This window comes from Heterocephalus glaber, unplaced genomic scaffold (assembly GCF_053883595.1).
Source record: "Heterocephalus glaber isolate CG9 unplaced genomic scaffold, H.glaber_assembly_v1.0 deba00001504, whole genome shotgun sequence".
In the NCBI taxonomy this organism is placed as follows: Eukaryota; Metazoa; Chordata; class Mammalia; order Rodentia; family Bathyergidae; genus Heterocephalus; species Heterocephalus glaber.
Window position 1 is genome coordinate 34,363,115 of NW_028258324.1, and position 16,863 is coordinate 34,379,977.

Here is a 16,863-nt window from a genome sequence, read left to right on the forward strand (position 1 = left end):
TATGCTGTACAGATGGGAAGTATTTTCACCCAATCAAAACATACTTCAAAGCTAACCAAAGTAACATTGATGGGTTCTTATAAGCTTTTATATTATGATTTATAGAATTCCAGTGATGGACCAGATTTTCAAAGATTTATTTTAATATATTTTTTAGCCTCTATTCATTTTTGTTCATGTAAATGAATATCAGTGAGTCAAAGTTTTAAAATGCTCCTTGTCAGATGAACTCGACTCTTCTGTCTTGTATATAAATATAAGTGATATTAGACCATCACTCTGCTTATGAATACGTAACTTTCAGTGGTTGGTAAATCTGCACCAGAAACGTAGGCCTTGCCCGCTCAGGAATGAGGTACTGACCTGGAAATAACAGGTTCTTTCATACCCAAAGTGACACTTCTGACCCAACTTCAGTAAGACCTTGGGTGTGACTTTTTTTCCAGACACGGTGATAGATTTGCACTGATCCATTTGCACTCCATTGCTGTTCTTGGCATGATCTATATCAGGCACTAATAGATAGCTGGCTGGATTAAAAATGTTATTTGTGACCTTGATTTACCTCATTCAGAATTGTGCTATATCATGACTGGTAAGGTTCTAATTCAACATCATTTGTTACTGAAGTATTAGGTAGTATATGAAACTGATGTTTTTTTGTAGGCCAAAAAAGTTGAATATCAGTTTCTTAAAAAAAACATGATCAATCTAATGCCAAAAGAATTTTAAAAGGGTTGTTTCATCATTTTCATACAGTAATGTCAATCCAAAATTTTTCTTGTCTGTCGTTTCCTCCTAGCTGTTTGTCTTTTTAACTTTAAATATTGCAGAAGTGAGCTGTTTTTCTTTGTTTCTCAATTGGATAATTCATCAAGAGAGATCAAATGTATTTCTTTTATACCAATAATACATTCAGTATAACACAATTTCTAAGCCCAAATCTTTCTTCAATAAGTTTTTAAGGAAAGAAATGTAATATTGTTGTGCTGAGTGATCTTATGACAACAAGCAAAATTGTGTCAGCCAGATGACTGCTGGTATTCACTGAATGGTTTACACAATCTCTGAAATAATAACTGCATGTCCCCTGCAATCAGCTGAGTCCTTTCTTGTGGATATATTAACAGTGAGTCATATAAATCTTCCATCCCTCACACATATCCCTATGCAAAGAATTTCCCAGGAAATTACAGAAGTATGAATGAATTCCAAAATGTCAACTTAAAAAATATACACTCAGTTCCAGGTCATCCCTGATAGGAAATATCACTATCAAAAGAAAATACTTTTTTTTTTAAAGTAAAGATGATGGATTCATGCAATATTTTGGGGAAAAAACCCAAGTCGCTTAGTTGACTCTCAAACTAATTTTAACTCCTCAAATAATTCAAGGCAATAAGAAATATGTGTTTTTGACAACTAGGTGCTTGAAGTAATTCTGCAGGATTTCCACAAAATTAAAACTGACTGTATAGCAAAACTTTCATACTTCAGGCAAAACTGAAGCACACAAACACACACATTTTTCTAGTAATGGAAAATGTGTCTATAGATTCCCTGCTATAGATTCCCTCTGTCAAACTGGGAAATTTGTTTCAGCTCTTTTACGTTAAATTTTCCATCCTGCACATTAGATACATAGCAAAATGAACAACTGTAAAGAGTTTATTTTGATTGAGCTTTATTGATTTTAGGTATACCTATGCTCTGGGAATTATCTAAACTTTCATTAATCTAACACTTAAATTTGGATATGAAGCAATATTGCCTTTATTGTCACTACTTTAAAAAAGAGTTTGAAGAAGGATAATCAAATTATGGCAAACACCTTTGAAAGTGTCAGATTCTGCAAGGACACCCTCTTAACCAAATGCTTGAAGCTCCTTCCCCTTGATTAGCATGCCAGTACACTCTTTCCTCTGATTTGAAGTGTGAAAAGGAATGGAAAGTGGAGTATGGGAAATAAGACCCTTCTAGCACCTAATCTGAGAGTCAGCAGGTGGGTGAATGTAATTTGGATCCCTGTCCTTCAGCTGTATTTCTTTTTGGAGGTTCAGCTGTCTGGCTTTTTCTGTGAGGTTATAGCCTCTGAGAAGATGGCATGTCCTATCAGAGTGCCAGGATCTTTCCCACAAATCATAAAGTGAACTGGAGAATTTAATAATCAAGGTAAATAATATATTAAAAAATTAAAATAATGTAGTGTGTAGTGCACATGCTTGTAATCCCAGCATCTGGGAGGCTGAGGCAGAAGGATTGCTGTGAGTTTGAGACCGGCCTAGATAATGTAGTGAGTTCAAGGCCAGCCTGGACTATTTAGCAAGACCCTAACTCAAAAAAAAAAAAGAAAAAAAAAAAAAAGAAAAGGAAAACAACTAATCAAGCAAAAAATTAAAATAATGGAAAAATTTATGATGAACAACATATCAAAATCGTGATTAGACACAATTAATTATTCCCCTTATTCCTAATTATTAATTATTCCTAAGAGTCTGGTAGAGCTTGAAAGACACTGTTATTGATCCTGTCATTTCTTAAAATTTTACTCTGTGTTTTTTGTTGTTGATGTTTGTTTGTTGGTGTCACCTTAAATTTTGCTCCCAAGGATGTCTGACTTCTGGCATTCTTGTTTTCACTTTGCCCTTTGTTTTCAGACTGGCTCACACTCTCACTGGCTCCTGACCTCCTGACTGGTTTTGCCATTTTCTTTCTGTGCTGTAATCTCAAGGTGAAAGATTGTGTCTGCTGTCTAAATCTTGAGTACCTTAGGGCACAGTGCTTGGGACACAGTAGCTGAGTGAAAGAAAAATCTCTTGGAGCTCCTGCCTAGGGCTCTGCAAGGCTTTCCTGCAAGATTACATAAATGGAGCCTGCTACAAAGCCACAGATTTCTTTTCAGGATTTTTCTGAACATTGGAGACATGAAGCCAGAAACAGTGTGTCATAAAGGTTTTCAGGAATCAGTCAGTGGATTTAGACAGAACTAAGTAGACTCAAAGGGAAATAAAGTGATTACTAAATCAAAACTAATTAAAATAATGTAAAATGTTTTCAAGATGATCTCTTTTGCAAAAGATCCATAAAAGGATATGGTAATTTCTGTAATCTGGAGTTTTGTACTTGTTTTTCAGTGACATCAGAGATTTCTCAAGTTTGGGAAGTGGGAAGCACTTACCCTCAATGGTGCACTGGTCAGGGATAGGGATTTTCTTCATGATTTCCATGGCGTATGATTTCACTTTACTGAGGTTTTCCTTCAGATGCAAGTACAGCTTATCTTGGTATTCTATAGGATTTGTGGTTATCTCTGGAGTTTCTCCCTGGACGTTTTCTTTAATAGTTTCTTCAAAATTCTCTGATTCTAGGTGTACAATACTCGGGTGTGAAGCTGAAGAGTTTTTCAGCTGCGATCCGTGGGTGTCTGTCTTAAGCGGCAACTTGTCACTTCCATGGCTAAGTGGGTCTATTTCTGAAAGAGAGATGCTGACTGCTCTTTGTGCACTCTCTTCTTCTTTTCCGTCATCTGAACTCACACCCTTCGTGAGCACAGTGTGTAAAGCCAAACTTTTTGACCTATAACACAAAAAAGGATAAGTTAAAATGGTTAAAGAAATTGAATTGCCATTTGCTGGCAAGAAAACGAATAACGCTGGGACATGAATAATACGCAAGTCCTCGGGAGTGTGAAATCTTGACAGGTTGATAACACATAGACCACCAAATAATGTAATAAACATCTATGTAATAAACCAAAACCTTGAAAAATCTAGGTCACCTCCAAAATCAAAAGTCTAAAAATCGATCTCACAGCAGAACTGGGTGTAAAATAGTGGACTTGCATATTTTTGTTCTTTTCCTATTTTTGCTTCTAATTTTTTAAAATCAGGAATCAAGAGGCCTGGGAATTTAGCTCAGTGGTTCCGCTGCCTGCCTTGCAAGCGCAGGGTCCTGAGTTTGATCCCCGGTACCAAAAATAAAATACCAGGATTCAAGAGAAGATATGACAGTCATTTTCAACATTGGCACATGTATGTTCCAAAAGTATTTTAAAAAAATAAGCAGTGGGTTTGTCTCTGATTTGTAGTCCCCATTTAAAATAGTGAGCTTCTTTGGATAATAAGAGCACTATGGACAGCTTACTCATGAAGAGACAGAACTATGGGTGGCCCTGGGTGACAGTTATGTATGAGAAGCACTTCTCATAGCACTACAGTGAGGCCAATAGCAAACATGAAGTGCGTACTTTAACAAACTAACCAAACAAAGTTTATACCTGTTAAATCTAATGTTTTTTCTTTCTTCCTTAGAAACATGGTCTAAGCTATATCTCCTGATAGATCCTGGAATATAGCTTTCAGCATATATTTTGTCTTCAAAAGCCTGGATTTTAACTTGAAGCTTTTCATGGTCTTCATTCTTAGCTACCTTGAGGTTGACTTCTAGTTTCTCAGGGAGTCCAGTATCAGTGCTGATTTTTCGCCTAAAGGAACAGAAATAATTGCATTAGATGATAGGCATATATGCCCTTTAAAACAGTCCTACTATTTAACTATCTCTTACTCAAAACTGAAATTTTGCTGGATAGTTTTTGTTAGTCATTTAACAAATATTTATTGAATATCTGCTACATACATATATCTTTTTTAAAAATTAACATTTCTCATTGGGAACTTGTACCTTTACGTGATACATCTTGGTTCTTATTTTTTCCCCATTCCTAGCCCTCCCTTCACTCCCTTCACCCTTCACTATTTACAAAGCCTTTGTTTACATTTTTTCCATTTCTCATAATTTTTCCTTTCCCTTCTTTCCTTTCCCCTACCCCTCCCACTACCCTACCCCTTTGGATCTTTTCTTCCTATTTTGCATTATTGATTGTTCATTCTAATTATTGGTACATTTTAGGTATACAATATAATGACATTCATCATTGGAAATTTGCACCTTTACATAGTCTCTCTTGGTTCTTATTTTTCACACTTAGCCTGCCCTCCCTTCAACCACTCCATCCCTCCCTATTTACAAAGACTTTGTTTCCATTTTTCCATTTTCTCATGTTAATTCCATTGTCTTCTTTCCTTTCCCCTACCCCTCCAACTTCCTTCCACTTTGCCCCCTTTCTTCCTATTTCACATTGTCTATTATACCTTTTAGTCCTTATTTATACTTTTCATTTCTCACACTAGAGAAACTATTCGGTATTTATACATGTGTGTCCTATTTATTTCACTTAAGAGTATTGTCTCAATGTGCATCAATTTAGTTATACATGTCTCCAATTTCTCATTTTTTATGGCTGAGTAATACTCCATTTTATTAAAAAAACCACATTTTATTTATCCAGTCTCCAGTTGATGGGCATTTGGGCTGTTTCCAAGTTTTAGCTATTACAAACTGTGCTGCTATGAATATGGATGCACATATATCACTGTGGTATGATTCTTTTAATTCTTTGGAGAAGATACGCAGCAGGGGAATAGCTGGGTCAAATGGGACTTCCAGTCCTAGTTCCTCGAGGTATTTCCATACTGATTTCCACAGTGGTTGCACCAGTTTACACCCCACCAGCAGTGGAGCAGGGTTCCTCTTTCCCCACAGCCCCGACAGCATTTGTTATTGGTTGATTTCATGATAGCAGCCATTCTTTCTGGAGTGAAGTGGAATCTCAGTGTTGTTTTCATTTGCATCTCTTGAATGACCAGTGATGTTGAACATTTTTTCATATATTTATTTGCTATTTCTACTTCTTTGTCTGAAAAATGTCTGTTCATTTCAGATGCCCATTTTCGGATTGGGTCTTTAAATTTGGGAGATCTGATCTTTTTAAGTTCTTTATAGATTCGAGATAGTAGACCTTTGTCTGAGGAAGAACAGGTGAAGATTTTTTCCCACATTGTGGGTTGTCTCTTTACACTGCTGGTGGTTTCTCTTGCTGTGCAGAAGCTTTTTATTTATTTATTTTATTTATTTATTTTTTTTGGTACTGAGGATCGACCTCAGGACCTTGTGCTTGTGAGGCAGGCGCCAGAACCACTGAGCTAAATCCCAGGCCCCTTCAGAAGCTTTTTAATAAGAAGAGATCCCATTTGATGATTGTTTGTGCTAGTTCATGAGCAACCGAGGTTTTTTTCATAAAATCTTTTCCCACACCAATGTCTTCAAGAGTTCTACCTAACCTCTGTTCCAGCCAGTTCAGAGTTTCTATTTGAATATTTAGATCTTTAATCCATTTTGATTTTAGTTTAGAGCATGGTGAGAGATATAGGTCTAGTTTTAATCTTGGACAAGTTGAAACCCAATTTTTCCAGCACTATTTATTAGAGGCTATCTTTCCTCCAATGAGGGTGTTTGGCTCCTTTATAAAAGATGAGATGGCTGAGTGTGTCTGGTATTGTTTCTGCATCTTCTAATCTGTTCCACTGGTCCTCAGGTCTGTTTCTTTGCCAGTATCGTGCTGTTGTTATCACAGTAGGTTTGTAGTATAGTTTCAAGTTGGGAATTGTGATAACCCCTGCCATGTCTCTGTTACCTAGAATTTCTTTTGCTATTCTGGGTCTCTTCTTCTTCCAAATGAATTTTTGTATTGTTTTCTTGAGGTCTATGAAGTATGCTGCTGGGATCTCAATTGAGATTGCATTGAATCTATATAGTTTTGTAAGTACGGCTATTTTTACTATATTGATCCTTCCTACCCAGGAGCAGGGGATGTCTGTCCATTTTCAGATATCATCTTCTATCTCTCTTTTCAGAGTGCTATAGTTTTCAGAGAAGAGGTATTTGGTTTCTTTTGTTAGGTTGATTCCTAGGTATTTCAGATTTTTGTATGCTATTGTGAAAGGAATTATTTGCCCTATTTCCCTCTCAGTGAATCTGTCATTCGTGTAGAGGAAAGCTATTGATTTTTGTGTGTTGACCTTGTATTCAGCTACTCTACTGAATTTGGTTACTAAGTCTACAAGACTTTTGGTGGCATTCTTGGGGTCTTCTATATACAGTATTATGTCATCCACAAATAATGACAATTTGACTTTTTCATTTCCTATCTTTATTCCTTTTATTTCTTTCTCTTGTCTAATTGCTATGGCTAACGTTTCCAAAACTATATTGAACAAGGGTGGTGATAGTGGACATCCTTGTCTTGTTCCTGATTTGAGTGTGAAGGATTTCAGTTTTTGACCATTTAGTATGATATTGGCTGTTGGTTTTTCATAGATGGCTTTTATCAGATTTAAATAGATACCATGTATTCCAATTTTTTGTAGGTTTTTTTTTAAAAAAATGTGTGTTGGATTTTGTCAAATGCTTTTTTCTGTATCTATGGAGAAAATCGTATTTTTTTTGTCCTTGGCTCTATTGATATAGCATATTACATTGATTGATTTGCATATGTTGAACCATCCCTGCATTCCTGGGATGAATCCCACTTGGTCAGGGTGGATTATCTTCTTGATGATCTTCTGCATTCTATTTGCCAGTATCTTATTAAGGATTTTTGCACCTATATTCATTAGTGAGATTGGCCTATAGTTCTTTTTTTTGTTTGGGCCTTTTTCTGCTTTGGGGATCAAGGTGATGCTTGCTTCCAGGAATGAATTTGGGAGTATTGCTTCCCTTTCAATTTCATTGAAGAATTTAAACAGTAGTGGCAGTAGTTCCTCTCTAAATGTCTTGTAGAATTCAGCAGTGAAGCCATCAGGACCTGGGTTTTTCCTAGTTGATAAGTTTTTAATTATGTTTTCAATTTCATTGGTTGATATTGGGTTGTTCAGGATTTTTAGGTCTTCTTCGTTCAACCTTGGTAATTCCTATGTATCTAGGAATCTTTCCATTTATTCTGTGTTTTCCATCTTATTGGTATATAGGTTCTGGGAGTAGGTATTGATGATCCTCTGGATTTCTGGTGGATCTGTTGTAATTTCACCTTTTTCATTCCTAATTGCCTGGATTTGGGCCTTTTCTTTTCTTTTTCTGATAAGGTTGGCTAAGAGCTTGTCAATTTTGTTGATTCTTTTGAAGAACCAACTCTTGGCTTCATTGATTTTTTGTATCATTCTCTTAGTCTCTATTGCATTGATTTCTCCTCTGATCTTTACAATTTCCTCCCTTGTATGAGCTTTGGGTTTGTCCTGCTCTTCTTTTTCTAGAAGCTTGAGGTTCAACTTCAAGTTGTTTAATTGGGCTTGTTATGTTTCCCTGATATGGGTATTCACTGCTATGAATTTCCCTCATAAGACTGCTTTCATTGTGTCCCACAGATTCCAATATGTTGTATTGTCATTGTCATTTAATTGAAGGAACTGTCTGATTTCTTCTTTAATTTCCTCTGTGACCCATTGGTTATTCAGAAGTGTGTTGTTCAATTTCCACATGTTTATGAAATTTTTTGAGTTTCTTTTGCTATGGATCTCCAATTTCATCACACTCTGGTCTGATAATATACAGGGGATAACTTCAATTCCTTTTCACTTACTTATACATGTTCTATGAGTGAATGTGTGGTCTATTTTGGAGAATGACCCCCGTGCAGCTGAAAAGAATGTGTATTTTTATTTTTGGGGGTGGAACACTCTGTAAACATCTGTTAAATTCATTTGTTCAAGAGTTTGATTGAGTTCTACTATTTCATTGCTTATTTTTTGTCTAGTTGATCTATCCATTTGTGACAGTGGGGTATTGAGGTCCTCCACTGAAATTGTATTAGTGCATATATGACTTTTCATGTCCATTAGTATTTTTTTATATAGTTTGGCACACTATTGTTTGTTGCATAGATATTTATGACTGTCATCTCTTCCTGTTGAATTTTCCCTTTACATGGATGTAGTGTCCTTCTTTGTCCCTCTTAATCAGTGTTGGTTTGAAATCTACTTGATCTGCAAAGAGGATAGCTACTCCTGCTTTTTTCGGGTTCCTGTCACATGCAGTATTGTTTTCCACTCTTTAACTTTCAGTCTATGAGTTTCCTTTTGAATTAAGTGTGTTTCTTGTATGCAGCATATTGTTGGATTTTGCTTCTTGACCCATTCTGCCAGTCTATTTCTTTTGATTGGTGAATTGAGACCATTAACATTGACGGTTATACCTGAAACATATTGACTTATCATTGCCATGACTTTTTCTTTTTGTTGGGTTCTCCCCCTTTACATTTAATTTCTTGTCATGCCAGATGGGTTCATTCTGCTTTGCTTCCTGGGGTTGTGATCCTCATTGTCTGTTCCTAGGATACTGTCTAAAATTTTTTGGAGTTCTAGTTTGGTATTCATGAAGTTCCTAAGGTGCTTTTTGTCATGAAAGTATCTTATTTCTCCATCAATTTTGAGAGATAGTTTTGCAGGGTACATCAGTCTGGGTTGGAAGCTGTTTTCCTTTTGGGCTTGGAATACATCACTCCAAGCTCTTCTTACCTTGATGATTTGTGTTGAGAAGTCGGCTCTGACTCTGATGGGCTTTCTTTTGTATGTGATTTGTTTCCTTTCTTTAACTGCTTGTAGAACTTTGTTCTTCTGCTGAGTTTCTGTAATTTTAACGATTATATGCCTATGTGTAGATTTTGTTTTGATCAAGGCTATTTGGAGTCCTATATGCCTCACTTATCTGTATGTCAAGTTCTTTTCCCCTGCTTGGGAAGTTTTCTGCCATTACTTCTCTGAAGAGTTCTTTTATGTCATCTGCACTCTCTCCTCTTTCTTCTTTGACTCCAATCAGTCTTATGTTATTCTTCTTTGCATCATCTAGCAGTTGCTGGATTGATTTCTCATTGTCCCTTACAATTTTGAAGCAACTTTTCTTGTCCTGGTCACAAATTGCAATCTTATCTTCTATATGTGAAATTCTATCCTCACATTGGTTCATTCTGCTGTATAGACTTTCAGTGGAGTTTTTGATCTCTTAGAAATCTATTTGCATCTGTTTTATGGATTCCATTTGTTTCCTATGTTGGGATTACATCATGTTCCTCAGCTCCTCTCTAGATTTATTAATCATGCCTTGCACTATGAGCACAATCTCTGCTGTTATCTGAGAAATTATTTCTGATGTCATTTTTCCAGATCCTCTTATGTTGCCAGTTCAGGGGGTCCAGGTGGTTGAGTATCAGAATGTTCCATGTCATTTCCCTTTGGAGTTGCTGTAGGTGATCTGGAAGTCTGGTTTTGAGACTTACTTATGTGTCTTTTCATTTTGACCTGGTGCTGTTGGTGCCCATGCAGCTCACCTCCTCTGAGCTGGGATCAGTGGGAGAGTGGTTCAGAAGCCCCTTCCTCTGGGCTGGGAGTGGCCATAGGGATGGCAACCCAGAAGCCCCTTTCTCTGGCGCAGGAGTGGCGAGACAGAGGGCAGCCCTGAAGCCTCTTCCTCTAAGCTGGGAGTGGTGGAACTGTGGCTCAGAAGCCCCTTCCTCTGGGCCAGGAGCGGTGGGACTTACATACATATATCTTTGAAATTGCTTTTATATGTACTGTGTCAGCGGTTTAGAAACATTGAAATTTATGCCAACTTTTTTAAAAATTAGAAATACTTTTTGAAGTTTTCATAGAATAAAAAGCAGTTTTTATGGGCATCTACCATATTCTTATTTAGAAACTCTCCAAAAATATGGCTTTTATGTGAAATTCATGCCAGGCATTTTTTAGAAAATTTGTATGTGCTAGTATGTTTGTATTAGAATTGATAGAATAAGAACATTTCATATAGACTCTGAATGTATGCATTGTTAATTTATAGAAATCAGTGCAGCTCTTTCACCTTCAAAGCAAGCAAAATCTTTCTGAATTCTAAAATGTTGGAGAAAGACAATTTTCTATGAAAGATATTAATAGTTCCAAATATATAGCAGAGTTTATATACCACTCTATGGGTCATTAAAATGACCTCCTTTAGGGCAGGGGCCACGTGGGGTGTAATTTTGGAGTCGTCCTTCTGGGTCACATTGCCCTAGATAGAGTAAGAACCCATGGAAAAACTGTACAAATAGGTCTGTGATGCTCATTGAGTAGTTACAGGAATACAGTATGCATTTGCTTCTCTTTACCTGTCTTCTAATATTGAGCTGGCCTGACGCTACTTAAATTTTTATTTAATCACTATAAAGTATAACAGTGTTAATATTAATTCTTTCCTTATAAAGAAGGGTAATATCAACTTTTTTTTTTACTTTCTATACTTCTGATATTTATTTATTTATTTATTTTTTTGGTACCAGGGATTGAACTCAGGACTTTGCACTTGCAAGGCAGGCGGCAGCACCACTGAGCTAAATCCCTGGCTATACTTCTGATATTAAATATATGCTTGATTATTTTCTCTTCACACCAGCCAATTCTCCAACTCTAGACACCAAGTCTGTGTTCTACTATTTAGTTTAGTCCTGACACCAACTACCTGAAGTTAGCATCAGACTCTGTAGCCTGGTCTCACTTCTTCAGGTGCCAGTTGCTAATATGGAGTTCCCAGGCTGCTCACATTTCTGTCCCTCTTGGTTACAAAATCAGGGGTTTTACACACACATACCCTCCCCTAGGGTTCAATAGTTCCCTAGAATGACTCACAGGACTCAGAGCACTGTAACTTATTATTGGTGTTTGTTATACAAGACATGCCTCAGGAAGAGCTATACAGGGCAAGCATGGAAAAAGCCACTCACTCAGCACTTTGATTGGTTCATCAGTCACAAGTTCTCTCAGCCTCATCAGCAGGGATTTTAATGGAGGTTTCATTACATAGGCATGACTGATCAAATCATTGGTCATTGATGTTTAACTCAATCTCTAGCTCCTGTTTCTTCCTCAGAAATTGGGGATATGGGGGACAAAGTAGGGGACAGGGGTAGAAGTTCCAACCCTACACTCGTGCCCTAGTCTTTCTAGTGACTAGTCTTCATTTTGAAGCTATTTAGGGTCCCCAGCTATCTCACAGCTATCTCACCGCATTCATCAGCCTGGAAATTCCAAGGGTTTAGAATTGGCATGCTAGGTACTGGAGAAAGACAAAATATTTATTTAGTTTTTAGTATGCTACATAATAGTCTCTAAAAGTATGATCACCAAGGTGCCTAATGATCTTGTTGATTTATATGTGTGGATTTACTTTCTTTCTTTGTTTTTGTTTTTGTTTTTTTGCTTTTGAGACAGGGTCTCACTATGTAGTTCAGGCTGGCCTTGAACTTGTGGCGATCCTCCTGCCTCGAACTTGTGGCGATCCTCCTGCCTCAGCCTCCCAAGTACTGGGATTACAGATGTGTGCCAACACACCTGGCTCTTACTTGGCTTTCTTTGGCATTTTTCCTAGATGTTGAAGAAAAGGTCCCAAATTTATAGAACAATAATTTCTGATAACCCCTGTTTTTCAGTTCTGGACTGTATCTGTTGGGCACTGGAGCAGGTGAGTGGACAGAGCTGGATGCTCTAGCTTTTCTGGCTGCCCTAGAGAATCATCCTGGCCTTCAGGGATGGACCTTCAGAAATCAGATCCACCTATGGTATGTCCTGCTATCCTATGGACAGCTGCTGGTGGTGCCAAATGGGAAGGAGATTAGGTCATTTATTGTTTATTGCCTAATAAGGTGTTGCTGATAAATTTAAATCATTTTCTTACATAGTTCTTTTGTTTCCTAAGGCTTTGCAAATATTCATTTATCTATTCATCTCCTGCTTGAATGAAGTGTACATGAGGAGATTGCAAAAAGTAAGTGTATGGAAGAAAGGGTAATCTTGAAAATTTCTCCATTCTGACCTCTACAGATGGTACTGACTACATGTAAACATATGGAAAGCTTTGACATCTGTTATGGCTTAGATCTAAAATGTCCCCTAATAGGCTCATATATTCAGAGGTGGGGCTTTTGGAAGGTGATTGGATCATGTGGGTGCAGTGCTTTACTGATCAGGGAATTCACTCACTGATGAGTTCAAAGCTGAGTGTGCTGTTAGGAGGTGGGGCCAGCCTGGAAGGGTGCTTCTCCCTCTCTGGCTCTTCCCTTCACTATGCTTTCTGGGCACCATGGGTTAAACACCTTGTCTTCCTCCATGCCCTCTGCCCTGCTGTTTCTTCCTTGACGCCAGCTGACCATGGCCTGAAACCGTGAGCCAAAACAAACCTCTCCTTTAAGTTGTGGGTGTCAGGTATTTTGTCCCAGGGACAAGAAAGTGATGAAGACATCTTCTACCTAGAATCTTAAATTTTACTCCAGTTGCAAATGAAACCAAAGTAATGGTATCACTAGATGGTATGTTACAAACCATAATAATTAACAAGATTAATTTTTAAATATCCAGTAAATCTTCTCAACAAAAGAAGATTTGGAGATTATTTTCTGTCCATGTATAGTCACTAAATAAGGATTTTTCTGCGTCTTAGAAACCTATTCATATTTCAAAAATAAGATACCTTTATTTTTGAACTTTATTTCAAACATTTCTAAGGCAGGGATCATTGGAATGTAAAGATTTATAAAGCACATAGTATACCCTAATATGTATATATCATATATTGAACATTATACAATATGCAGTATAATAATGCATACAATCTTATGTAATATTTAAAAGATCTCAAAGCATACCAACTATTAGAGGAATGATTTCTTATGAATTTATGGTTTTTTTCATAAAACTCTGCATTATAAATATATTAAATAATAGAGCTTTCTTCCCCCTAAAACTTTCCTATGCTTATAACAAATGTTCCAACATAATTTTTTGAATTAGTTTCTGATTTTTTAGAAATATTTCTGACAGGTCAGAGATTTAGCTCAGTGGTTTCACTGCCTGCTATACAAGCACAAGGACCCGAGTTTGATGATCCCTTGTACCAAATATATATATATATATATATTTCTGAGATGAGGATGTAGCTCAGGGGAAGAGCACATGCTTAGCAAGCATGGGGCCCTAGGTTCAATCCCCAAATCCCCATACACAAGTTTCCTAATGTATATATATATTTAATTTGTTTTACTCCTTTTTTTTTTTTTTGAGACAGGGTCTTGCTTTGTAGTTTAGGCTGCTCTTGAACTCACTATGTAGCCCAGGCTGGGCTTGAACTTGCAGTAATCCTCCTGCCTCAGCCTCCTGAGTGCTGAGATTATAGGCATGTACCTGGCTATTTGTTTTACTCCTTATATCAACTTCACTTCCTGTAAAATGGAAATAATTAACTACACTAAACTCCAAACTGCTGGAAAGATCACCTGACAGAGTAGTGTGAAACACTACTCTGCTTCAGGCAGTTATGTGTTATCTCTAGTTGATAGATGTTAGATTTTATTGCTATCATTAATTGTTTTCATTGCAGCGTAACTTTGACAGTTTTATCTGTATTATCGATGCCATGTGTTGATATGTAGTGAAGGCATCTGTGGTCCAGAAGCGGGCAGATCAAGCTTCATATCTGAAAGGAAATTGATGATCCCTGGAGAATGCCATGTCATCGGGCACTAGGGAGAACTGTCACACAGTCACCTTTCCTGGTTTGTGTCTCTCATTACCAGGTGTTGGTTAGGAAGTGCCAGGGCTTGAATGAGTCAGAGCTCTAGTAGCTGGGAGCAGCCTTCTTTTGTCCTCTTAGCATCCCTGTGAGGAGCCTCTGGGCAAGAGAGAAGCTATAGGTCATCCTAGACACCCCCTAACTCCAAGAGGAGCAGGCCTGCTGCCTTCAGGGTTGGGTTGCCAATGAAATGCAAAACACCTGGTGAAATCTGAATTTCAAGTAAACAACAAATATTTTAAAAGTTATTTTTATTATTTATTATATATATTTATTAAATGTATTTTATAAACAAAATATTTTATGTATATATTTTAAATATTTTATGTTATATTTACATGTATATCAGTATTTTATTTATGTATACATGTATATACAATTTCCATGTATATATGTATTTTATTTTATAATTGTCTATTAATATTTAATATTTTATTATGTCCCTCTAGGGGGACATAATAAAAATATAGTATACTAAAATTATTATACTAAAAATACTAAAAAATTATGTGTTCTTTATCTGAAATTCAATAGACTGTCCTGTATTTCTACTTGGTAAATCTGGCAGTGGGACCAGGATGAACCCTGCTGTTGGTGGGCAGGGACCTATACTGCTGCTTGTCCTTGCTCCCTGCACGTCTGTGCAGTGCTGGGCACACCCAGCTCCCTGTAATGTCTGTGAGGCAGTGGAGACCACCTCTGCTCAGGTGTCTGAGGTCAGCCTGCCCTGCCATTGGCTCTCGAAATCTGCCAAATGCCATGAGGCACTGCCCATCCAGAGTTAGGGTGGCACTCTGTGATTTGGTAAGGGTGGCACTCTGTGATTTGGTAAATATGAAATGTGGGGAGGAGGAGAGAGCAAAGGAGGGAGCAAAAATAAGAAGAGTGAAGAAGCTACGAAAAAATGTCTTTACCAAAGAACTGATCTCCAGATATGAGGCTGATGAGTGCTGCTGCTGAGTAGAATTTTCCCCGAAACAATTTTCCCTCATACATATCCCTTTGTTTTGTGATTTGAAAACTTGTAGAGAACAGAGGTGACAAAGAAGAGTCACCAAGAACTTTCACTCGGTGCCAAACCACCTGGGCACGTCCCAGGGTATTTTTGTTGTTGTTCTTTGATGTTTGTTTATTTGTCTGTTTGTTTTGCTAAGTACTGAACCCATGGCCTTGTGCATGCTCGGCAAGCCATCCTCAGCCTTCCCCAGGGTTTTGGAGGTGAAGAGGCAGGATAAATTTTTATTCTAATGGGTTAGAAGGTCAAGAAATGATAGATTGGAAGCCTTGGTTTACACTAAACAGTTCCTGATCCTTCACTTCTTTCTTGTTTTTAAAATATGATGTACGATGATAAAAGGCTTTTTTTCAAAAACAAAGACAAAGACATTTTCCAGTGATAAACTCCTCTGCTTTCCTTCTACAGCAAGCAAATGCACCACAAATGTAAGAATGCTGGTCCTGTGTGTGTATTTATGAGAGTGGGGCGGGGGCCAGTGGGCTGGGCTCATACAGGGCGTTCTTCCTTTTCCATTTGTCACTTTTAACTCCAGAGGTAATTTTATAGAAATCTTTGCCAGAGTTCTATAATCCCCTAAATACTAACTTGGCCTTAACTCAACATGCCACATTACAAGAGGCTCAGATGATTTCCAGTCTGAACAATTTCTGATCTCTGTTGCCAAAGAAAAGTTTTAAAAAGTACCTCTATAGATGCCCAAGGGGAAGCCTAATTACTTCCCTCTTGTGTGAGCTGGGACTCCCCAAAAATACAAATTGGCCCTTGGACAGCTTACTGCTCTCACCAACCTGGGAAATGAGACTATAAAGCTGGCAAGGGTGGAGAGATTGGAAGCCTCTCTTCTTGGCTCCTCAAATCAAAGAAAAATAACATCAGTTAATGTTAGATGATCTTGGCAAAGGATCCCATGTCCAGGACATGTACTCCTGCAGAGCTAAGCTTGTTAGCAAAATCAGAGCATGTAATGGAGCAAATCCATGTTGGAGTCCTAAATTCTTAGATTTTTATTATCCTTACTGTTCAGTAATATCTTAGGTCATCAGTCACCATCAGAATGACAGAGATGATCCCTCAGCTCCAGAGTCCTATGCTCTATTTGGATGAAAAATGCTGCTGGAGCTGTTACACTGGAATATGAAAAGATAGGACAATGGTAGTCTAGGTCCTGCTTCCCTTCTCTCTCTGACCAGCTCAGTGGGCAATAACAAAGATGAGCAAGTGCCCACTTATATGAGACTCAGAATTCAGCCATGCCAATGTAGAATTTCACAGAAAAGAAATGCCTCCATGGTTTACTTCACACATATGAGATTTTTTAAAAAGGGATTTCAGAAGGAGAGAGTGTGGGGAATGGAGTGATC

The 16,863-nt window shown here is 37.6% G+C and overlaps 1 protein-coding gene across 13 annotated transcripts in view; it reads right to left on the reverse strand.

Moving 5' to 3' along the window:
- The window catches only part of Veph1 (ventricular zone expressed PH domain containing 1), a 297,176-nt gene that overhangs the window by 133,093 nt on the left and 147,220 nt on the right, over positions 1-16,863 (reverse strand). For all 13 annotated transcript variants that reach the window (XM_087186416.1, XM_087186418.1, XM_087186419.1 and 10 more), the window contains 2 exons: positions 4,277-4,483; positions 3,179-3,576 (listed from right to left, as the gene is read on the reverse strand). In XM_087186416.1, the coding sequence (XP_087042542.1) occupies positions 3,179-3,576; positions 4,277-4,483 (605 nt within the window). The remainder of the gene's footprint in view (positions 1-3,178; positions 3,577-4,276; positions 4,484-16,863) is intronic.